The sequence below is a fragment of the Heliangelus exortis genome, chromosome 6 (genome assembly GCF_036169615.1).
Source record: "Heliangelus exortis chromosome 6, bHelExo1.hap1, whole genome shotgun sequence".
NCBI lineage: Eukaryota > Metazoa > Chordata > Aves > Apodiformes > Trochilidae > Heliangelus > Heliangelus exortis.
Window position 1 is genome coordinate 35,117,534 of NC_092427.1, and position 25,463 is coordinate 35,142,996.

Sequence of the window (25,463 nt, forward strand, 5' to 3'; positions counted from 1 at the left end):
TGGTGAATTCAATTCCCTCCTTTTCTCAGGCACAAAATAGGCTTGATCAACATAGTAATTTCTTAATTTTAAATGTCCCTATGCAAATGAGTTCCCTGGAATAAGATAACATCCACTTTCCTTTTTAAAAATATTCCAGTGCTTTTTGGTTTTTTGAGAAGATGGCAAGATGTCCTAGTGCACTTGCAAAAAAATATTGTGCTCTGTCTTTTGCAGCAATAAATCATCATTATTCAGCCTGCTGCCATAATTAATAATAGAAACCAATGAATTAAGACACTAATAATCCCCAGATGTTCAAATGGGGAACAAAATACTTTCAGCTTGTCAGCACATCTATATGAGCTATGCTATATATATTAAAGCTATCTCTGAACTTTTGAAACCAAGAAGTGCTTTTACTGACATCATCTTAGTGCATCTTCCTTGTTTGAGAAGTTTGCTTGAAATGAGGCAACTTGTGATCATTTTCCTGTATGTAAAAAGATCATTTGTCTACTGAAAACTGAACATAATATTTTCTTGTGAGCCTCATTTGGTTTTTTCAGTGGCCATAATCCACCTGTACTGACTGGCCAGGCACAGATGCCTCACCCAAAGGGCTGTATTGACCCAAGCAGCCCAGGCTCCTACACACAGGAGCAGGTGCTGCCAGGTGGCTACTGCACTACAAGGAGCAACACAACTCCAAAATAGCACAGAAATAACAAGTTCATGCTAAGAACCCTTGCTCAGACATCTGAACATCCAGCAATATTAGCCAAGCTGAAAAAGAGGACACAAAAATGCCAGGAGAGCTGATGAGCTGCTCCAGCTGGTGCTCAGATGAGACACAACTCCTCCCTGGGATGACTGCTTCACTCAGGAAGGTAAAGCAGGCTGTTCTCTCACCTTGCCTCTCCTCCTCCACTCCTCCCCACCACATTTTGTCCACCGAGCCCTTCTGAGGCTGTTGGTAAAAGCAGTGGTGACTGCTGGTTAAACAGATGCTGCACAAGTGTCTCTACACCTGACCTGAGGACATTTCTCCCTTCAGAAACCATCCATGGAAAGGAATCAAGCTGTAGTTTTTTCTCCTTAGTGAATGATCTCCTTAGGCAGCTCACGCAGAGGCTCAGTGAACGTTATTATTGTAATTTTATGTTGGAAAAGAATTGGTGTCAGCTTAAAGATTTGTGAGGTTGCCCCCATTTAGGCCGTGTGCCTGAAGGCAGAGGGGCTGTGTCCATCACACAAGCAGAGTGGGTGTCAGAAATCCCTCCCAACAGCTTGGCCAACACCTCTCTTTCCCTCCTCTGGAGCGACTTAGTCGTGCCAAGGCTGGAGGTGGTCAAAACCAGACAGTGGGAACCAGGCCAAGGCTCCTCTCAGCGTTCTCCTCTCTCTCCAAAAGTGTGTCTGAGAGTGGCAATTTCCTCTTTAACACCAGATGAAACAGAGATGGCAACTCCACCCCAGCACGTGGATGTTCTCAGCAGCAGATGCTGTTTTATGTCTCCTCCTGAGGGATCAGGCATGGATCTACAGAAGGAGGCAGAGGGATGGATGCTGACATAGGAACCAGCTCTGGGTTAAGCACTATCTTTGGTGGCCCAGGTGCCAGACTGTTGTCCCTACAGCCCCATGCAGCACCCCATACCAACACCCTAACAGCAATTCCCAACCTGTCTAACCCCCAGCACTATTAGTTAACTTAGTTAAGTGGTGATGAAGGAACAAAACTCCCTGATCTTGTCTGAGTGGTGTCCTGCTGCCTCTGCCTTGGGTGCTACCATGCAATTTCTCTATCAAAGCAGCCTTGCTAGTGCAGTGCTCTGAGAGTGCCTTATTTATATGGAGATGCAGCTAGATGACATTTCCAAATGCCATACATTTGCATATGAAGGTTCCATTTTTTTTTATTTTTTTTTTTTTTCCCCCCCTTCTTCCAGTAAACAGAGTTTGCTGCCACTCCAAAGCAGGGCTTTCACTCAGTTGGAGCTTTCTGTGAACCACCTCCTTAAACAGCTTCCAAAAACCAACCTGAAACACACCTCATTTTCATAGCTTAGCAACCTTGGCTATCAGGTTTTGCTGAGTTACAGCTTTGGTAGCCAAAGGAGCACGGAGAGCAACACTGCCAGACCTTAAGATTTCCTATGAAATGGCTACAGATAATCTCCAATCCAAATCAATATTTGCAAATAGGCCTCAGACACATGATAGAAGCTTGTGGTCACCTGAAAAAAAGGCTGTGGGTCACATTCATTAGAGCTATGAAGATGATATTGATTTTTGTCACTGCTCTTTCATTTGCAAAGAAGAGCAGGAGCTGCTGGGGGAGCTCCAAAACTGCAACCCTAACGTGAAACCAAAACCTTATGTAAGGCAGGGAAGCCAAGTGGACATTATACATTCAGCTTTCTCATCAAAAGACAGATAAGGCTGAAGCAGATGGTATGTGGGCAAAGTTTCAGGCAGAATATATTAATGCCTTCTAAAAAGCAAGAGTGCCAGGAAAATGTCCCCAGTTTTGTGGCACGAGGTGGATGAACATGGTACCTGCACCTTAAAGAGCTGCCTGCTCAGGGGCCTTGAAGCTGCTTCAGGGAGGAGTTGGAAGAACTTCCACTGGCCATGGGTGTGTGGAAAAGCAGGCTCAGCATCTCCTGCACCACTTTGTGTGATGAGGATGAGACAGGTTTAACACAGGTTGAGCCCCACCTCCCTATATATTCAGGCTGGGATGCACAGTTGCAAGCTGAAGGAAGAGGTGTTTCCCTGTCAGCAAGGCAGGGTGGGAGGGCTGATGGCACAGAGCTGATGGCAGAGTCACCAAACATCAGCTGAGAGCTCAGCCCTGCCCCAGGGCTCCAAGCAGAACCCCCCCACATCCCTGCTACCCCCCAGGTGGGCAAACATCAAGTGGAGGATGAGCCTTGAGTCCCTGCTCTGCCTGCTCTTAGGGGACCATGACAGGCACTTTCTGACTCAGTTGGAGCTTTCTGTGAACCACAGCTTCCAAAAACCAACCTGAAACACACCTCATTTTCATAGCAACAGCCACAACAACCCCCAGGAGTCACCTTTAACCATCACTGTGGTCTTAGCTCAAGGTGTTTCACCCATCCACCACCCTGTTTCTAAAGGGTTTCACCCTCCTCCCCTGCCGAGCATCAAATATGACAAATGGGATGAGGTGCCAGAAGGCTGATAAATACTTTTGATATGGCCCTAAAAATAGTGAAGGGATATCTGTACCCTTCTGACACTTTCCCAAGAGTAGATGGATATGCAGGACCTAAGTTTGAAGACAGGTGTCAAGGATATTGATGTGTGGAGGGAGCAGGATGGTTTCACTGGCAACACCCCAGGGAGAGGGCACAATTAATGATGTTTCCCATCTCCCAGCTCTGTGTGTGTGTGGGGAGGGGGCTCAGGCAGAGAAAGAAGGTTCTGGTCAGCAGTGCAGCTCTGCCCACCTAGGACCAACCTTTTCCATCATGAGGATGATGAAACGGGAGACTGCAGGGCTGGAGGGCTACACAGGAATGAAGCTGTCTAAGGACATCTTTGATAAACACAATGGGATAAAATATGCATATGTGCTGCTGGAAAAAGATTATAAACTGCCCAAGAGTTATAGACAACAGTTTTGCTGCAGATTTGTTTCCTGGGGGACAGGAAAACCAAGTGTCACAGTGCCCTAAGTTATGGCCTTGCCATTGCCACCAGGCCAACTTGTGCTCCCTACCTGATGGAGCCTGGTGTGTTTCTGAGAAAACACCTGGAAATTTAGTCTGGCATTTCCAATCCATCACTGGAAATGTGGAAGGTTTTCCCTCTCTCCTTCAATCCCTACAATATCAGAGATTCCAGAGGTCTCCAGTTCCCACATGCCACCCCAGTGACCAGAGGTTAATCCCTCTATGGCACTTTTGCAGGGGGCTGGCAGGAATTTAAGTACTGCTGCAGGCAGTTCTCTTCCAGTTTTTAAGAACTGCACTGATAAAAATTGCTTTAAGCAATTTCACTGTGGATTAGGACCACATGGTCCCACGTTTGCATGGAGCTGCACTTACCAGCTCTATTCACCTCATTATTATCAGGGCACATTTTATGTAACACGAAGCTGCATTTCCCAACAATCCTCATCATTTGGCTGAAGATTTGGGCAGTAGATCAAAGAAACAGACCAGGATCTTCATTTTGAGAAACTGCTGGAAATAAAAGTGCACCCACATCCAGCTACCAGCCTGCCCCTTAATTTCCAGGAGGAACTCTGGATCTGAGTGGACTGTTTCCTGTGGAGATCAGTGGATGGCCAGAAACTCTACTTGAAAATGTCTCCAGATTATATCTAGGTTTGCCAGGACAACATTATGAGAACTTGCTTTTTTGTACACTTTAAACAAACTCAAAAAATTAGAACTGAAAGCAAGAATGAATGGCAAAACTGTCAGAGAAGTCTGAGGGAAGGCACGGAGACAGAAAGGTTACCCAGGTGCATGACAAGTGGGTCAGGGACATAATTTTGGAGGCGTTTCCTCAGTCCTTTTGACAAGCTGAGGGCTTCACAGCTTCACTAACTTTATATTCAGTTCTGCTTACTAAAAGCAGTCCTTTTTTTTTTTTCTTCTTTTTTTTTTTTTCCTCCTGTTTTTTTTCTGGGGGCGTGTGACATTCATTTGGCTCCCTTCCCTCCTTTCTTTTTTTCCAAGGTAGCATCTGTGCTTGTAAAAACATGCCACCCCAGAGAATTCATCCAGGAAACTGGAGAAAGAGCTGCAAAATTTGGGGGCAGCGTGTGTGAGAAAATAGGAGGCTGAAATAAAAATACGTAACTCCTATATATGGTATTTTGGAATGCTTCTTGAATCACATGCCTGGCAAATCCCTTGTGCAAATCTTGGTTATTTTAGTTACCAGAACATGACCCTGGATGGCCTGTGACTGCTCAGAGAAATGTCCATTGTTGGCTAAAAGCATCGTTTCAGCCACGTTTTGCACTGCTCTTGTTCAGGCTATTCAGAAAAGAAAATTCATTTTATTGGCATGTTGGAAAACTGTGATCATTCCTCTCTACAAAGCAAAGCACCACACTTGCTGAGGGAGGAATCCTGCTCAGTTTGCCTCTATTTTTACTCACCTGTCTCCCCTGAGTCCTGCATTGTAAAACTGTGATGGTAATGGGTCTGCACACTTTACAACTTTGCTTTCTGTATCTGCCTGGTTCTATTGTTAAAACCTTTTGTGGCTGCTCAGAGGCTCAGTTTGGAGCAGACTGTACATCAGAAATTCCTCTTCAGTAGTCAGGAGTTCACTATGTTTCCATTCCCATGCCTGAAGCTGGAAATATATCCCTTACTATGTCAAATTCTCAGTGTAGAAGAAAATGGTAAAACACTATAAAAATGCCACTGCAGTAAAAGCTGCTTTTTACCTCATTTGCCAAAGATGCACTTTGTTTCCTGTCTGCCAAGAAACTGCAGAACCTACCAGCTCTACCAGGCAAAAAGTGGCCTCTGAGATGCTCAGAGATCTCAGACCATGCTTTGTGCCTCTCAGCAGCTGAAAGGGACCCTCCAGGGTGCACATGGCACTGAGGACACTGGGACAGAGCAGTCACCTCTTTCTCTGGTGACTGCAAACTCCCCCAGAAGGACAAAGTCCTTGAGGTGACTTCTTCACAGAGCCTCCTGAAAAAAGCCAAGTGCAGATGGGCTCTGCAGCAGCCTTATGGTGTCCATCTCCCACAAACTCTTCTCTCCAGCCCCCGTGGCTCTCCCCACCTTTATGCATCCATCTCTTTAGGCAGGGCACAGCTCAGGGCTGGCTCTGCTTTCTTTCCATAAAGAGCAGAATAGCTTCTGGCCACCTCAGAGGTCCTGACATTCATCACTGGTCACACTGCCCATTTTGAAACACAGCCAGAAAAATCTATGAAGAATATTTCTATTTTTTTTTTTTACAAATGACCACCTGCATTCACTGCTTCCATACACCTGCACCCACTGCTGTTACTGTCTTACAGAAGTGCCCAACAAGTGAGCTGTGGAGGTGGCATTTGTGTAACTAAAGGGTTTGCTATTTTACCCCAGCGCTCACTCCTAGAGCTAATATTAGAAGTGGGAGAAGCTGATTGGGAAAGAAAATGCTCTTTTGGAACTGGAAAATTTACTAGGAATCAAAATAGTTAAAAAAGCCATACAGGGAAATCAGAAAGCAATTAAACTCAGTGGCCATTCTCCCACTAGCTTCAGCAAAGCCAGAATTTTACCTACTGCCTCTTTAAATCTGATTTACTCTTTTAAAACAGTATTTTAAACCAAACAGCTGACATCCTTCTGCCCAGCCAAGGCCCTTTAAATCACTGAAATGCAGGATGGAAAAAAATCCACAGTGCCAGATGTGTCTAAAAACAGTCACAATTCTTGTTGAGGCAATCTGCAGAGGAAAATGTTTAGCATATATTATGCCTGACAAAACACTAATAGTTTATCAGTTTTGGTATTACAGACTAATAACAAGCCCTTCCCATGGCTACTTCATTTACAGAGCACAGAGACAGCCTAGACTTATGCTACTTGATTTTAGAACAGTGTTTTTTATTTAATCCTTTCCCATCCTAGCTAGATGAAAGTACACTTCCATTACTAAATAAAATTGTAAATGAAATACCCCAGGGAGGGGGTGTTTTTGATGTACACCTCACACAGCTTTAAACCAGAGACAAGAACAAAAGGAGATTAAAACCATAGGGAGGGTTTTAATTTTTTTTTTTTTTTTTTGTCCTCCTGAAAACCATTTTGCCATTATGCAATGCTGTCTAAAAGGGCTAAGGCTGTAGCAGCACTTTGATTCAGTGCTGATAATTCTCTGAAATGCAGTGACACTGGGACTGGAACAGCTCATTTGGGTTGGAGCTGTTGTATTTAAGGGGCAGAGAGCTGCACACTAACAAAATGCTAACAAACTACAGCCCAGGTGGGTAAGAACTCACCTGGCTAAGCAGGTAAATGCTGTGCTTCAAACCTGAGTTTTCAAGAGGGCTTCCAACTCTCTTGGTGATACAGATATATGGCTCAAACCACCCATGGGCTTCTCCCCAGGGCAGAGAAATGTTTCTATGGAAAGAAGCAGTAGAGATGGGAGAGCTGATATTCAAAATGCTGCATTCCCCCACAGTGTTTCCTACTGTCTAGAAACCATTCCCTTATTTCTTAAGTAAGAAATTTCTGTCAGTAGTGGCTTCAGTGTCTCATACACTAAATGTTAAGAAACACAAAAAGAACTGGAACTTGTCAGTGCTGGAGCAATCAGCACAAGATTGAGGTTTTAGGAGATGTAGTGAATGAAAAGTGGAATCATCAGCCAAGTGAAAACACTGCAGCAAGGTGCTTGTCTTTCCTTTCTTTACTCAAATCTATTAAAACTAGGAAAAAAATGCTACTTGACTCCACGCAGTCTAATTCTGAAGGTCTACAAAAAATTAAATCCCCATCTCCTTTTCTTCACCAGCAGCATTTCTTTTTTATTCTGCCAGATGCTTTTACACTTCCTGAGGCTGAGTGAAAGCCTTTGTTATTATAAGGCTGGGGTTAACATTCCACCTGTCTAAACGACCAAATTATCTGTGTTTGTGTTGTAATTTGACATGATGATACTCATTCTAGAAAAGATGATGTTTCAGTCAGTTCTAAGTAGCAACTTTCCTTACTATACAACTTATTTATTACATCTGTCATGCTTTCATCTCATGATATTTTGATATCTAACATTTCATAAAAGGTGCCAAAACATCCCATGAAACACAATTCTGAAGAAATTCTGTTCTATGAATATTTAAATTTTACTTTTTTTTTTACATTTCAGACTAGATCAAACACATATTTTTAAATGCTGATGTTTCCTGAAAACAGATATTCTAGCATCTCATAATGACTAATTCTCAAAACCTAGGGAAGGCTCTGTAATTCCTAAAAGAAAAATCAGAGAAACTAGGCCTAAGATAGAGCTGCTGGGCATAAAAATACACTGTGGTACTCCTTAATATCCAGTAACTGATTCAAACTGGTGTGGTGGATGGCAAAGAGCTGCTGTGCACCATCTCAAACAGCATCCTTCAAGGATGACTCGAGTCAGCAAAGTCCTGGGAGCCCAGAGGAAGAGTGGAAAAACAGAGCACAAAGACCAGCAGGTACTGAAATGCTCAGTTTTGCTCAAGAAGACAGATTTTATGCTCCAAAATAAACCAAAACATATGTAAATGATACGTGATGTGTTTATGGCCCAGGACACAACCAGAAGAACCTGTAAGAACACCTACATGAACCCAGGACTGCTCACCAATATTGCACATACAATTTCTTTTTTTCTCTCCATAACCTTTAGGAGAACAAAATGTTGCAAAATGTTGACTGCTCAGATGATACTACAGGGATGAAAAGCAACCAGTCAGGTGCACAGTCTTGGGGAAGCAGAAGAACTGGGAGCCAGTGTTTGGAGCAAGCTTTAAGAGTCTTGTGCTGTTGCTGGAAACCCGAGATGGAAAAATATACTTGACATTAGAAATTGTAACCTCACCCCAAATCTTGACACCTGAAATAATTTCTAGGACTTAACTATTTTGGGACTGTTACCAGTAGTACAATAGGCTGGTCTGACTGTAATTTACAGGTTGCCCATGGTGTTACTTGCTTTAGCTGTTTATTTCCTACAGATCAAATTTATAGCCCGGACACACCGAATTTTCAGGCTGCTGAGCTTCTAGGCAAATTAAATAGCTTTCTTTATAATGTTCACTCACAACATTACTGAATTTGTTTATTATGGAAAGAAAGCATAAATGAATTCTAAGACTTTTGATTCACATTCATTAGTGACTAAATTAAGGGCCAGGCTTTAAAGGCACAAATGGAAACGCTTTTTTTCCTTGAGCTGCATCATTCTAGGTAAAGAGCTGTCTAGCAGTTCACCTGAGACCTAATTTAAGTTTTAATGCTAACAATTACAGGTTCCATGAACATGACACTGGGAAATCGTAAGTAATGAAAAGGCACAATTTCTGTCATTATAAAACCACAAAAAAACTCCCAGAAATCCAAAAAAGCCAAGACACATTTTACCAAGCTTCGCATCTGCGATTCAGAGTTAAAGGAGAACTCTCATAAAGACTGAGGTATTCTCCTGAGGCTGGCAGATTAAATGAGCAATATTTCTCCCTCCCTACTGCTTGTTTTTAAAATCTCTGTAAGCCTGATTTCATTTTGCTTGCTCCTCAGGAAAGGGCTGTTTGGAGTAAGTGCTGCTAAATCACACGGCACGGCGCTCCGGGGGGGCTGCAGCTTCCTTCCTGCCATGGGACTTGGCTGTGAGGCTCTGATGTGACCTCAACCTCAGTGTGTTCTCTGCTCTTCCAAAAAAAACCATGCCATAGATTTTAGTAAGATGGAGCCTAAAGAGCTAAAGATACACTTGAGAACCTTCAGCAGAAGAAGAACCTTTAGGGTTGCCCACGCTGCAGCGCCCACCGCTAGACAATTGCCTTACGCTCTCCATATTTTAGAAAGCAAGCATCTGGTCCTCCTGATGACACAGGAAAGTGCTGGCGTGGGACTTTCCACACTCCACCTTTTAAAAAACAGGTGTTAAATTACAAAGGAAAAGAAGCAACTGCAATTTTTCATTTCAAAAAGCACCCAGGACAAGTGAAGGTCTGGGGGGCCCAGTGAGTAGCTGGGACTGACACTGCTGGCGACTCAGACTTCAGTTCAGGAGTAGATGAGAAGAAGATTTCTTAACCTACCAGCTGCTTTTTTAGGCTTTTTTCTGGATATCAGCAATGATGGAGCAGGAAGGATGGCAGAGGAAGGGCTGGAGACCACCATGCTTTCACAGTACAGTGAGCTCTCTCTCATCCTTGGAAATCGCTCAGAAGAACCCCAGAACAGCAACAGGCATTTTAATCTCTGGTTTATTTTACTTCATAAATTAGACTAAGCTACACACTGTCATCATAAATGCCATATCACTTTCCCTTTTGGTAAATTTGAGCTTGATTTTGGAAACCTCCAGGTTCTGTGCAATGAGAGGATATGTTCCCCCTGCTCTGCCTTTGGAAAACTTTTCTCTCAGGAGTACGTGGATCAAGCAGGCAAAATAAGACCAAAGTGACTCCTCCACTTGCCTTTATTAGGAAATTATTTTAGAAGTGAAGACTCTCTCTGTTCTTCCATCATATGGAGTTTATTTGCCTCAGACTTCAGCTGTTTGTAGACCTCTGTTTCTGAATGCTCAGACATCTTAAAGGACTTTCAGGCCTGTGGAGCACAGCATGGTCACAGTGCCCAGAGGGAGATGTCCTCACTGCTTTCCTCAAGTCACAGGCAAAAAAACCCAAACCTAACCCTAAATGCATGGCCTGAAATACAGCCTCTAATGCTTTGCTTTCCCTGAGTGAGCTGCCACCTTTTGTGAACATTGTGCATAAAATTTGTGTTTTCGTAAGGCCTTGCCCTTGTAAATACAACTAACAATTACAGCAACATTTAAAAACTTCTTATTCTTAAATAAATGTATCCACTGCATTATTTTTGTACCCCCAAATGCCAGGTGTGTGCACACCCATGAGTGGGAACACAGGCAGAGGCTGCAGCCAGGCAGCAGTCACAGCCATGCAGCTGACAGCATATCAAAATATGGGGTTGTTTGGGTTTTTTCTTCCAAATTTTAAGTGATTTGATGGAAAAGCAGGAGCACTGCCTAAACAATCTATTTAAGTGTGACAACCTCTGACTTGGAGGCTGTGGAATCGAAAGCCAGGCACATTTCCATATGGAAGGATGGGATTTCCCAAAACTGTGAGATGAGGAATGGTTTCCCTCAAGCTGTGGTGGCTGCAAAGTGCTCAGCCCTACATCTCACTTGCTGATTCCCTGAAGCAGCACACAAAGCCCTGGTTCACCAGGGCACAGCCACCCTGCCTGATAAGTTTCTATCCCACAGCCAAGTTCTGCAGCTTTATTATTTTTTACCAGTTTAGGAAATGACTGTCATGGTAGAAAACACAAAATTTAATTTAAAGGGACAACTCCAAGTGGTTTATACTCAAAACTTAAGCTACTTTGAAAAGGTTACAATCTAGAGAAAGAACCTAGACAGAGGGTCTCATGTTTTACTCCTGGGGGGGATTGAAGAGTAGTCACTCTGTAGGAACCCAGTGCTGCTGTTCTGCTCCCTGGCTCCTCTCCAGACAATGAAGATGACTGTGACTCAATTTGGTGGACTCTGCCTGAGGAAAGGGCTGTGTCCCACCCCAGTGTCCCTCAGAGGTGCTGGGCAGCACATCACTGCCACATCTCCACGTGTTTTTTGGCAGGCATGGCTTGAGCTGCCCTAAGGGACCAGAAACTAAGGATGCAGCATGGCAGAGTTAAGTCGTAAGGCAGCTTTCTTTTCTCAAACACAAATATTACTTTCTATTTATTTTGGAAGTGCAAGACTCTTGGGCTTTTGAACAGACAAGAATCCAAGACTCTTCCTTATCCTTGGAGAGGGAATCTGTGGTGGGTCCCATGGCCTTCATCCCACAGCCAAGGGAAGATGATGTATTGACACAGATGGGTTTTGCCCTTTTTGGTGGAGCATTCAGTTTGCTCAGGCAACACAAGCCATCTGCTGGGTTACTCAGTGGAGCACCTCCAGTACTGCCAGAAAGTGGTCAGAAAAAGATCCAAGATTGTTGTGTAGATTTGCAATCCCATGGGAAAACAGGGAACAGAGGAGCCGTGCATCATTTTGTGCTCATCCTGGGCCACAGGGGTTGGAAATAAGGACTTTTCAGGTCTCTTCCAACCCAAACCATTCCATGGTATATTCTGTGATATTTGGGGATGTGCTTTTTTCACCAAAAGAGTCTATTTGGGCTGAAAATCCCCTTTTCATCAGCCTCCCTGTGCTGCTGGCGTTTGGCTGCCAAGACTTGATCTAATCAATGCTCATACAGGGAGTTTTGTCTGGCCTGGAAGATGAGATTATTGCATAGGTCTATCAAATTTGTCAGTGTCTTCACTGACAATTTTCATGAATATATAACACTGAAATATGGCTTATCCATACAGACCTCTTCTTTAGAGTGTTCAAAATGGCTTGGAAAAAAAAAAATCTCCGTAATTCGATAACCAGAAAGGATGGAATTGGTTTAGGGGATAATTGCTAATATCCAGATCTTAAGGAGGGAATATAAATATTGAAGAATCAAAATAAATAGGCAAATGAAGAAACAAGATGAAAACTCCTTGATTGCCTAGGCTCTCAATGCAAAAATGCCACCCAAACACCCAACTTCTTTACAGATATAATGGGGAAATTCAAGAAAATATCAATCATAGGACTTCCAATCACTCCATTCCAAAACATACATTACACTTAAAATGCTTTTTTCATGGAAATTGCAAGATAAAGTGTATTTCTATTGGATTTGGGGGAGAAATCTCTCCTGTGCATTTATTGACTAAAAACTAAATCTCATTTCAAAAACTTGATCAAGACCAACAATCTGCCGTTTTTTTTGAAAAGAGTGAAAATCCCCCCAAGTCTGATAAATACTTGGAGGTTACAGAAAAAACGAGAGAGGCCAGAATTGCACAAAGGGAGACACAAACACACACGTGTACAGATGTTGTGCCTACACATCTTGAACCATGGCAAGAATAGATTGGTGAACCTGGAGAAGTCAACACCATCAGAGAAGGTCCTCAAGGGGCTCAGTCTCCCTGTGTTTGCTTTGCTGGAAAAGGGGACACTGCTTTTTGGGTGTCTCTAACACTAACCAGGCATTTCTAGTAACAGAGCAAATCTTGTCTGTGTGAAGTAAGAGGCCTCAAAATCCAAGGGGATGTAAACTTAATGCCATAGATTTTCCAAAAAAAACCATGCCATAGATTTTAGTGTTTGCTTTGCTGGAAAAGGGGACACTGCTTTTTGGGTGTCTCTAACACTAACCAGGCATTTCTAGTAACAGAGCAAATCTTGTCTGTGTGAAGTAAGAGGCCTCAAAATCCAAGGGGATGTAAACTTAATGCCAAGATTTATGCTCCTCAGGAACGAGCGCTCTTGGTCCTGCAAACTGAAAGGTCTGCGCTTTATTTGGGAGGATCAAGAGGCTTGAAAGAACAGGAGGGAGCAAAGTCACGGATTGAGCAGTCAGTTTGAATATTTCAGTAGGCAAGAAAAATCAGCTGGGGGTTGGTTTGCAAAGCTGCTGCCTTCCCGGGACCTGGTGTGGAGCACACGGGGCTGTTGGTGGAAGAGCCCACGCCACTCGGCTGCCTCAAGCATTTGGCACTGCTGCCTTGGCATAACTGACAACATCACTGATTCTCACTGCCATTTTCTCCCCTGGGAAAGTCAGTCCAGAGGAGTCAGTGTTTTTAAAAGCATGTAGTGCTCACAGTCACGGAGATTTATAGTGCCATTACATGGTGGAGAACAAAGGTTTTCTCCAGCGAGGCGCAGGGTCAGGGACGTTGCTTCCGAGGCTGAGGAGCTGCTGCTCTCTCACACACAGCTCCCCATGGTCAGGGCAGCAGTTCCCTTCTGAGCAGATCCAAAGGTGGGAATCAAAGTAGCACAGACCCTGTTCCTATAATAGCCAGAATCAAATGTTTCTGCACTTGACAGAACACAAGGACAGCATGGAGCTTCCTGCCTGCCAAATATTGAAGCCTGAATGTCTACCAAGCCTCAGTTTTGTACTGCTGTCTTCCTTCTCACCAACTATTTCTGAAAGACTGAGGTTGTTCCAGCTTCTTGATATAATGGTTTGTTCCCTTAGGGTCATGCCACAAACACTTGGGGACACTGGAGGCATGTGGATTGCCTTGCAAGAATACAAGACTTCCAAAACAAAAATTGAAAACATTCTTTGAAATGAGTTTTGTTATGAGAGTTACCTTGCATGCTGTCACTGTATGTAAAAAGGAAAAATTTAAGCAAGAGTAATAGGTGCACAAAAAGAGTCCAGGTATCAGGTGGTGCAGCAGCTGTGGTTCACATGAAGTCAGTGGATGGTACCTGATGAGCCCCACACAGAGGGTCACTGTGTCACTGCCTTTCAGAAGCCCTCAGGGGCCTGAGCCATACCAGAAGCCTGGGGGAGCTGCTTTCTGAGGTGCAATGGAAGTGCTCTTCTGTGCCAGACTGGATCTCCCTGTCTCCATCCCTCCTGCAGCCCTAGGGGATGGAGGTGCCCTCTCACCCCACCACAGGCCCCCAGCACCTCTTGCTGCAGCACCTGCTCCAACTCCTTCCAACCTCTTGCCTCTCAGAGACTGCCTCCATCACAGAGCTGCTCCTCCATGCTGTTGCTCTGCCCTCATCCCTGACCAGTAACCCAGTTTCTTCCTGCACTCCCTGCTTGACTCCCAGCCCCTGACAACTCTTTCCTGCAATCAGTTTTCTTCTGCCCACCCTCTCTCCTTTCAAGCGTGGGCTGAAATATCAACTCTCTCCTCAGCAAGAGCTGTTCTCTTCCTCCTGCTCACTTGAGCTGAAGGTGCCTTCCGTGCTCTTCTTCCTCTGTGACCCATGCCTTGGGCTTCCTCTTGTCATCACAGTGCTCTCCTCCACCTCCCTAATCCTCCAGCTGCCCTTCCTCCCTCTTTGTTACAGCTTTTTCACACTTAAATGCAGTGTCTCCTTCCTGGGCGAGGTGGGGGTCACTGCCATCCTCAAGCTAAACCATCAAGAGGACAGGTTGCAAAACATTTAAAAAAGGGCTGCAGGCCTCCAGCTTGGCTTAGGGGGTGCCAGTGCTCTTCTGAGCTCTCCAGCAAGGAGGGAAATGGATTTAACACAGCAGTATTACTTCACTTCTAACCTAAAATAAATGAGTTCAGCCTCTTCAGCTGTGTCTCCTGCCCACCAAGGGCTACAACCTCAGCCCTTCCAGCCTTTAAAAATACCTGAGTGCTGCATCCCAGAAAAAAGCTGAGAGTTTGGGGAAAAGAGACTGAGGGCTTTTATCTCTTTGCATGACTCTTCACCCATGCAAGGGCTTCTTGACAGCAGGAAATATCTGCTCTACATTTTAATCATCGTGCACTGTAGAAACAGAATGATCCTTTCTAATGGCTGGGAACGCTATCAACGCTGGGATGTTGTGCACAAAGGGCCCTCACAACAGATGCAATCTGCACTTACTCTAAATACCTACTTTCAGAACACAAAAAATCTTACAGACTTAAGCAACGAGTGCATCACCTGACCCATTTTCACAACACTTTTCCCCAAAGGCCTGAATTCCCAGTGTGAGCTGTGAATATCTGCATGCACGTGCCTGTGCACGCACACCTTCCATTTCTAAAGCAATCCTCCCAGGCACAGAATGTAAAAAACATCTCCCAAACCTCACTAATATTTACATGTCTTCAATTTCAAACTCCATAGAAGGCTTTTCAGCAATTATATTTTATAGTAACTTCTAAATAAATGAAAAACATTTATCACAAAATAACCCAACCCCCAAAACATTTTAGGAACCTTATTAACTTCACAATCAAACACAGACAGGTAATATCCTCTATTATGGCAACATCTCATTGCCACAGCTGGATCACAGCTGTGCAATGCTCTGTGTTTTCACTTTCTCAGACCTGGATATGTTGATAAAAATGTGCATAATCAAATGCACCAATTCACTAATTCTCAATGATGTCTGCTCGTTCTGCCAAAGAGTTTACAACATTTACTTTCACTGTCAGAACTGGTGTTTTGTGGCCAGAATACCTTTATATACTGACAAAAATGGAAGAAGCCTATTTGTTACAAAGACAGAGAGATCATTTTCTTAAAGTAAACCAAGAAAACCATACTAGAAGACACTTTGGCAAAGAAAGTGACTGACACAGATCAGACAAATGGTGATTTACATGGCATAGGAACTGTACCTGCATAATCTGTTCTTGCGTAATGCCCATCTTCTGATTTTGTTGTTGTTGTAGAATTGTCTGTGAGAAAACAAAGATGTGGAATTTTTTTGGGATCCTGTTCCTGCTCCTGACTCTGCCCCAGCCACCAGTGCCCAAGAAAACAGAGCTTCTCTTGCATGCACAGCACTGCAAGGCTCCCCTGGGCCTGGCAGGTGAAAACAGCAGGATTTGGCTTTTTGCAATGAAACATGAAACATTTTCCATTAAGAAAACACTCTTTTTTTTTAACTCCTCCCCCCTCCTAACAATATGTGATAACAGATTGCAGCTGGGACAAATATATCAGTGTGAAGCAGGAGTTGTCATTTCTCCTCTATTTGAAGCAATTGGGGAATTTTAATTTCTACCCTGAAATGAACTGCCACATAGGATGGTTAACTTTAAAGAGCTAGAAATAAAGTAGAATATATTTAATATATTTAATATATTTAATATACCTGGGTAGTATGGGCTTGCAAGTAGGTGTACTGAGGATTTACAGGTCAGAAGCTAAGAGGGAAAAAACTATGAGGCATCTGAGTGTCACTAAACACTTCATTTACAGGAGCTATTTAAAGGCACATTTCCTTCATTTTTATTTGAGAGCAAATCAGAGTATTTAAAGTCAGCTCAAGGGTTACAGGTGGTGTAGTAGCTGGGCATTTCATGGAGGAACACCCTGAGTCTTGAGCTGCTCTTGAAAAAAATTCCTCCCAGGTACCTTTGACATCTTCTGGACCCAGCTCTGCACCTGAGGGGCAGAGCTCTGGCCAAAAATCCAGGTGCCTGATTTTTGGCTCCAGGACAGGGTTGGGCAGTCCCTGGCTGCTGCAGAAGGGTTATATACACACAACTCCTTGCATCTTGCTTGGCACCTGTACCACGGGGAGCTCTGCCCACTCCCACAGCCTGCACCACACCATATAAATTGTAAGAGTATAATGGAAATGTGAGAAGTGCCAAATAAGAAGCCAGCCCCAGTTATTTTTTTTTTTTCTTTTTTTTCCCCCGAACAAAAATTGAAAACATTCTTTGAAATGGGTTTTGTTATGAGAGTTACCTTGACATCGACCCAAAGACATGACTTCAATTTTCTCCTGTTTCTGGCATGATGCCTCTTTGATTTGACATGCATTATCATAAGATTTCCCATCGGAAGCACAAAGAGGATTGAAGTTGGTTTGGGAACAGTCGATGTTGCACACGCACCTGAAAAGATAAAGAAAGGGAAAAAAGGAGAGGCTTAATGTGAGAAAGTTTTTTTTCCTGACAGCACAAAAACATCTCGGAAATGAAAGTGTTTATGTTTTCCTGACTGCACGATGCAAATCAACAGAATGAAAGTGGAAAGTTCTGTCAAGAGGTCATTTGTGTTTCTGGATGGAAATAAAATGTGGGAAGAGAGAAGAGACACAGAAAAACAAGCAGAAAGAAAGGTAAAAAAGAGTCTTACACATAGAAAATTATGCCCTAGCATTCTCCCATTTAGTGCTTGTAAATCAAAGAACACCCAAGCAGATATGCAAGAGTTCAAGCTGTTGCACCCTCTTCCAAGTAAAGAACCCCCCCAAATTTGCCTCTGTTGAGGTGCTGCCTATTGTATGTAACACCGTGTAAGTCTGGTTTTATATTGATTTATGATTTAATTCTAACAATAAATAGGCACTCTGATCATTATACAAGAGGGGATGCTGAAGCCTCACCTCACCTCACTGGGGTAAAACCACCACTAGTGATGTGAGTGTGTAGAGTGGTGGGATCTACCCTGCCTTCTGAGTGTGGTGGCTCTACTCAGTCTTCAAACCAGAGGAATGCTGTTTCTAGATGAGACTTCTGTGCATGAGCACTTTCTGGAGCATTTCAGTAACTCAGCAGCCACAAAAGCCTTGCCCAGGTGTCACCCAGGAAAGGTCAATGCCCACTCCCACCCTGGTGATGTGCTCTGTGTGGGGAGAAGGGTCCTACAGCTGAAAGCAGAGCATGGGACAGAGCATAAAGCAGTGGTGGCCCTGTCCTTGGGCAGCCTGGGGGTATTTCCAGAGTCCCAGTGACCCATGCTGTGAGCTCCTGGGCTGTCCTAAGACCTGAACCAAAAGAATTCACTTCAAAAATCTGTTACAAAGATGAACTAAAACAGTAACGTGGACATGTCCTGTCCCAGCAAGCCTTGCCAGTGCTCAGAAAATGGAGAAGCCTGATTGTTTGCATCAACAGCAGACTGCAGCCTTTTTTCTTTAGGTTTCTCCTATTTCATTTTCATATTTCATTCATGTATCAGGGATGTCAGCCAGCCTTGGGCACACTCATCCTCCATCCCCTCAACCACACCACGCAGCAGGCAGCTCAGCCACAGCAACACTTACACCCACACCAGTGCCATCCTGCTTGGGGACAAAGCCAGAGATGTAACCTGGCAGCTCTTTCAGCTTTTTTGAGCAGAAAACTGTGCACATGCTGCTGTCTGAACTCCTCCTGTCTCCTTCTGACATTTAAGGCAGAGTAACGTGACCGATGCTCCATCTCCAGCTTGCACTAAACCTCACAGTGCTGACTCCACAGCTCTCCCTCCCTTTGGAAAGTTAAGGCATGGAAATGTCAGCCTCCAGCCTTGCTGCTGGATTTAAGAAAGTGTTTAAAAAATGTCAGTTCACCCCCCCATTCACAGCTGACATCTGGACACCTTCAAGCACTGGGTGTGGAGAGGGATACACACAAGAGAAAAGCTTTGGTGGGAAGGGGAAGCACAAGAAATGAAGACAGTGTGGGTCAGATGTCTCCACAGCCCCCTTTGGCTTCCACAAACGTGACCAGAGCAATGAAAAGCAGAGCCAGAACTCCTCTTTTTTTAGACTTTCTTGACATTGGGTAGATCTCACGAAATACAGAAAACTTGAGCTTCAAAAGAAAAAAAAAAAAAAAAAAAAGATGTAAAGGTGAAAGGCCTGGATTATGGATTAAATGACACGATTTCATAACTAGTGGAAGAAAAGAGTCTGGCTCCCTGTGTAACAATTTCCCCACACTGATGAACATACAGAATATAGGAAAGAAAAAAAAAAAATGCAGTCAATTTCCTAAGGACCTCCTTATCAGCGGAATAAGAATGTTCTGCTCCACTGAAATATTAACTGCTGTTATTTCTTCCTGCAGCCCTTTCCAGCTTCCCACCTTACTCAAACTCCCTTCATTAGGAAACATTTACTGCTTAAGGAACAGTAATTCTTCCCACGTAGCTCCACCATTTGCATTTCAGATGGGACGCAATCAGCCATATGTTCCTTTTTTTTTTTTTTGCAATAAACCAGCTCAGAAACAGCTTCACTTCTCTACATTTTGCTACCAAAAAATGAGGGTAGGTTAATATAGATTGTGTCTCAAGTCAAGAGAAAATTAAGTCAATGAGAAAATTAAAACAAAAGGGTGCTCTTTAGGGGAAATCTAAGCAACTTCAGATGCAATTTCCAGAATGCCTAGGGGATGCAGGAACCTATGCTCAGAGTTAGGTCCTTAAGAGATGTATTTTTGAAAGGTGTTTAGATGCTTAAAGATGCATGCAAACACTTTGTGTGGGATTTCTGAAATCTCAGAGACCTGTCTCCCACTGATTTCAAAGACCATTTTAGAGCCCATTAGGCATTTATTTGCATCTGTTGATACCTTCCAGAAAAAAAAAAAAAAAAAAAAAGTTCTGGAATGACTTTTCTGACCTCCTTCAGTAAAAGTGAGAAGAGAACCAAGTTTTTTCTCAATTCCCCTCTCCTCCAGCTGCAAGACCAGACTTCCCAGCAAGAGCTCTGCAGCCAAGTGCTGCAGGAAGAGGACACAACACGAGCTCCATGTGCTGATGTCAGATTGCTTGTGTACAGGGAGAGAGAAAGGGACAACCTTGGGGTGACACTATATGCTCTAGTCCTGTAGGATCTCCTGTGTGAAGCCTGATTTTCAGAGTTGACTAGAAGGGTGGTAAAAAAAAACCCACTACAAGAAACTTGTCAGCCCAAGCTCCTTGCTGCAAGGATCTGGGCATCACCCACCCCTTTCAGTGGACAGCTTCTGGCTTGCATCTGCAGCTTCTTACTGCTTTTGCACTTACAGCCTACTTTAAGGCTGCACAATTAAGCCAGTATCAAATATATGTCAGGAAATGCTAAAATTAGGATTGCATCAGGAAGATTCATGTACCTGGGTTGCTGACTCTGCTTCATTTATAGTGCTCTCTTATCAGGGAAAATGACAGTATATTCAAATGTGCTTTTTCAAACCAGAGCAACAAGCACTCTGCCATTTCAACCATGCCCCCAAAGTCCAGAAGAGTAAATTACAGAGAAAAAGGTGAGGCATTTAATCCAAACCTGCCTGCCCAGGGACACGTGGCCCCGGAGGATACCTCATCCTTTAGCAGGATGTGCTGGCAGTGTAATAAATACAAAATGAAAGGTACTTAATGTATCTGATTAAATGAAATCCTCTAGCCACAGGTGAAGGTGCCTCCAGTTCTTCAAGGATTAGAGGATGTACAAGTTGGAGTGTGTCCTATCAAACCAGCAGAACCAAACTGTGACACCCCTGTCTGAATCCAAGGGTGTACATTAGGTAGGAGTCCTGATGGTGTTGAAGACCTCAGATCCTACAGAAATCCCCCCCACCTACCCCAAAAAAGAGATTCACCCCAACACTTCTCACCCCCAAAAATCCTGTCCTGCTCCTAACCAGCATCCAGTGCCACCAGTGCTTCCCTTCTCACACTCAGCTGTGTCCAGGCTCTGCCCTGTTGCCTTCTCATTCTTTCACAAGTGACAAAATCAGAGTGGCTTCATCTCTTGGTTGTTGGCTGTACTGGTCCCCTGGTGCCCCCAGGTCCAGTGTGGGACTGGGGCTGACCCAGCTGCTGCTGCTGTGGGGCTGAGCATCAGGCCAGCTGCTTGCCCGCAGCTTCCCAGTCCCTGAGGCACTTCAGTAGGCCTCTAATTTTAAGTAATTTGATCATTTGTCCATTTTATCATCCTGGCTACGACTTCTGATTATAGTTATATCAATAAATCTATTTGGTTCCTGGGCTCCTAAGTGTAGTGCTGAAGAAAGCTTGGCAATATAATGGCTGACTGAGCTTTCCTGGGGCTCAAGAAGCTGTGAGAAGGTCAATGAGGTCTCCTTGGGGGTCACAGGATGAAACTGTACCCAAGAGCATACACAAAATAGATGTGTAAGGCTTAGCTATGACTTCTGCAGGCAGAAAAGCAGCTTTAAAAGCATCTGTGAGGAAGGAATGCTTCCAAGATGTCAGCTGATACCCTGCAGCTCCCCAGAGAAAGGAAGAAATACCAAACACTGTCCCACAGGCCCATCACATCTTCCAAGTAATGGGTTTATGTATTAATTGATTAAAATTTGGGCTGTCACTGTAAACAATCATTAAACAAGGCTCATTTCCTTCTGTCCATTCTTGTAGGTCATAATGAATGCCTCTGCTGACTTCCACATCTCTTTTTTTATCTTATTCAATTTTATTTCATACGATAAAAATCTTGGAGGGGCTGAGTACCCAGCAATCCACTGAGTCACTTAGGTGATCAAAAAAGCAAAAAAATAAAAGCAAACTAAAAAGACAACAGGTAAACCTGGGGGGCTGCCTCCTTGGGAGGGGGTTTGGGCTACATCCTGCAGCAGAGCTTGGTGAGAGCTCCCATGCTGGAGAAGCCCAGGATGCTTCTCCTCTTCCCAGGAAAACAAGAGAAGAGGGCAGAAGGGTGAGTTAGTTATCTCCTATAATGATCTTCACCAGGAAAAACAAGCTGCCCAGAGCTCAGAGAAGTCTGTGACCCAGCAGTGATGGCAATGTGCTGCACCAGGCTGCTTGGCCAAGCTGGAGCAGCCAACTTGGCTTTCTGTTCATCAGTCTCTGTAAAAATTAATGGGGTCAATAAACCAGGCACGGGTGAGCACACTGGTGAGCACACGGGCTCCTGACTCCCCACTCTTCAGCAAATAACATATGGTATTATTTTCTGGGCACAGAGACACCCTTTAACTGCAGAGAGGATTCATGGCTATGGGGGAGGCATCTCAATTAAAAAAAAAAAACCAAAAAAAAATGGTTCTTGGCCCATAAAGTATAGGGGAATGCTCCAATTGTATTTCCTTAGCTCTTGAATGAAGTATCAGCAGTAGCCACAGAGTGATGATAAAAAGAACCCCACTCCATGCTTTATCTCTGCTCCTAAGCCAAACCATTCAGCCTTTGTTTTCTGCAAGGTATTACTGAAAAATATTTTTTGAAGTATTACCATGCAATAAATGCTCGTAGCACGAGGAAGGTTTCCTGTGTAGCTCTGAAGGGAAAGAAGGAGGGTAAATGAGACAATGCTTCTAGCAGAGTGGTTTTACTGGGAACAGATGCAGGCAATGGCAGTTCTTCCCTACTCAACATCTTTTAATTAGCCCTCTGCAGTCTGGAAACCTGAGAGAACTGTTGGTACTACCTCTGTTTATTAAAGATTCATATTCAGGCTTTGCTGGCCACGGGTCATTTGCTTTTTTGGAACCAGAGCAAGAGAAAATTGTGTCTGAGATATCTGCAAAAAAGTACTTAATGAAACGACTAATGTCTTCAGCCAAGTATCTACTTGATTACAGGGTCCAAACAGCAGAACAGCAATAAATCTGCCACAAAGAGAATTGTCAGTCAAGAAAAAAGGCATAAAACTAAACAGACAGGGAAGCGAGAGCTAAAAATGCAAAAATGCAAATCTGGTGTTATTTTTACTAGTCAGAGCTCTGATATTTGAGTGCATATGCTAATTTGGTCAAGTGTGAGATCCCACCGTGTCTCACTGAGCACTATTTTACAGGGAAAGTGATGTTCCATTCTGCAGTCATTTTAACCATGGTGTATTATTTTCTCCAGGCAGGAAAAGAAAAAAAAAGCAAGGCAAAACCCAACAACATTTTGCAGCATAAAAAAAAAAAAAGCCCAAAGCCTTCCCTTTGCCATAAAAGAGTATATAAATAAAACCATGGTTGTACATTTATGCTATTTCCACCAGAGACATTTCTTGTGCTCTGTTCTGATTGGAAAACCACCATCAGAAACCCTCAGTTTTTGGTTGGATGTCAGCACCTCTCCGAGCAGGACATAAATGCCCACTTCAAGCTAACCTGGCAGTATCTGCCTGCATAACAAGCCCAGCAATCAGTCCCAAATGCTTTCTCCATTATTTGGATTCCTGCAAGTTTTTTCTTTCTGGTGCATGGGGCATCTTTGTCAACATTACCAGCTGAAATGAAGCCAGGCTCAACATCACTCCTTAAGACACCTTGCAGGGTGGGTTCAGCAGTGTGCCAGGAGGCTGGGGGCACCACTCACTCACCCAGGTAGCTTTGGGTGTGTTTTTAGATGTCTCAACACCACAGAGAGAGACTTGACACAGACTGGCAGGGTTAAGCAGGCTGGGCAGAGCTGTGCCCATGGGCATCCACTGCCTCCAGCCCATCCATGCATTGCTGCTGCTGCTGCTGCTGCTGCATGGCTCCTTGTTGCAGTGTGCTGCCTGTGGTATTGCTCAGGAGCAGGGACAGGTCCCCTCTGTCCCCCACCTGGGCACCACAGCAGTCATCCTCAGGGCTGCCCACACACAGGAGTGCTGCAGGGGGCTTGCAGGAAGCTCTGTTTGGACCAAAAGGCTCAAAAGGACCACAGAGAGCAGTTGCTTTCTCTGCCCCTCAGCCTCAGTCAGCACTGAGCCTTCCAGGAAACTCCTACAGCCCTGGAGCAGCAATGACTTTGTACTATGACCCCCACTTGACAGAGAGGTAAATTGGGCTGTGAAACTCAGGAGCAGGGACAGGTCCCCTCTGTCCCCCACCTGGGCACCACAGCAGTCATCCTCAAAGCTCCCCCCACACAGGAGTGCTGCAGGGGGCTTGCAGGAAGCTCTGTTTGGACCAAAAGGACCACAGACACAGCAGTTGCTTTCTCTCTGCCCCTCAGCCCATTTATAAGGTCAGCACTGAGCCTTCTAGGAAACTCCTACAGCCCTGGAGCAGCAATGGCTTTGCACTATGAGCCCCACTTGACAGAGAGGTAAATTGGGCAGTGAAACTCCTGGCACTCTCAACAGAGTCACTTGTAGAGGGACTGCTGGTAGCTTGGCCAAGCTCAGGTATGCTGCAGAGGTCTCCAAGAAGATGGAACCAAGAGATGATTCCAGCCAGGAGACAAAACTTCCTGGCACTGTTGCCTGGTTTCACATCCAGCTCAACATCAGGTACTTATATATATATATATATATATACAAAGCAGTACACACCAAATACATCCTTAATGCAAGCAGGCACACCATTTTTTACACTTTCTATGAATCATAGCCTGCAATATGCCTGTGCTTGCCAGGAGCCTGAAATCTTATCATCACACTCTTAAGAACATCATTAAGAGGCTTAAAGAATAGCCATGCTGTGTGTCTCCTTCAGAACAAACTTTGCTGAATTTCTGAGGCTGATGCAAAACTTTCTCTGCAGTGCAGAACAATAAACAATACATATTTTATAATGGCAGCACAAAAATAGCACACGATATTTCTTTCCTGGGTCTGCTAGTGCTTCTCTTATGCTTTAAGATCACAAGAGAAGAAAAAGCTCAGCTTATTCTGAGTGCCTTCCATTCGATGGTCTTTATTTATTTCTTTCTCTAATTTATGTTTCCTTTTTGTCCTCTGCAGCTCAGCTTCTGTACTAAAGACTTCAGCACGTCTGCTTCTCACAGTGGCTTCCCTGGGATATTTTACTTATTTTTTTACCATTTAAATGTTTATCTTCACCAGGAGTAAAAGGAGAAAAGCTTGATTCCCTCAGGGTGATGCAATGTTTCTGCCTGGCATTTCAATAGCATCCTGTTATTCAAACAATTAGAAAGCAGGGAGACCATGCAGGGGATTATCAGCATACTACACAGAGATTTTTATTATTATGTAGTGCATAATGAAAATTATTTGAAGGACCCCAAAAGCATCGTAACAGAAGGATGTGCTGAATAGTCAGGTGGTTTGGTTTAGGGTTTTTCTTTTCATTTGTTTTGGACTGCAAGAGACCAGAATACTGTTTGCTGGACATCTGTCAGGCTAAAATGCACTAAAGTGGTGAATATATTTATTGCTGCCCTTCCTTGCATACCAAATGCCACCAAATCTGGGAGCATAGCTGGAGTGCAGAGCCAGGAGCTAGAGGGATGGCTGTACAGCTGCAATGCTGCTTAATACCAGGGAGTGCCTGGCAAGCCTTAAAAATATGTATGGATTTTTCAGGGCACATTTGTTGTGCCAGCTCAGGGGTGCTGTTTCAGGATGGTTTCATGGACTGGAGGCACCTCTCCTTACAGATGTAGGGACAGCCACCCAGGCTGGGCCAGCTTGGAGAGTTGCTGGTCCCATGCTCCACCACTTTGCAGGGCTTCATCCCAGGGATTGTTTTAATCTCTCTGGGCAAGACATTGCAACTTGATTCCTAAATCTCTTTAGT

General features: G+C 44.1%; 1 protein-coding gene across 1 annotated transcript in view; it reads right to left on the reverse strand.

Annotated features, from left to right (window-relative positions):
• Window positions 1-25,463, reverse strand: part of TMEFF2 (transmembrane protein with EGF like and two follistatin like domains 2) — a 126,523-nt gene that overhangs the window by 13,873 nt on the left and 87,187 nt on the right. Inside the window, exons 6-7 of the mRNA XM_071747841.1 lie at window positions 17,011-17,159; window positions 15,930-15,989 (exon numbers count right to left, since the gene is read on the reverse strand). Of these exons, the coding sequence (XP_071603942.1) occupies window positions 15,930-15,989; window positions 17,011-17,159 (209 nt within the window). The remainder of the gene's footprint in view (window positions 1-15,929; window positions 15,990-17,010; window positions 17,160-25,463) is intronic.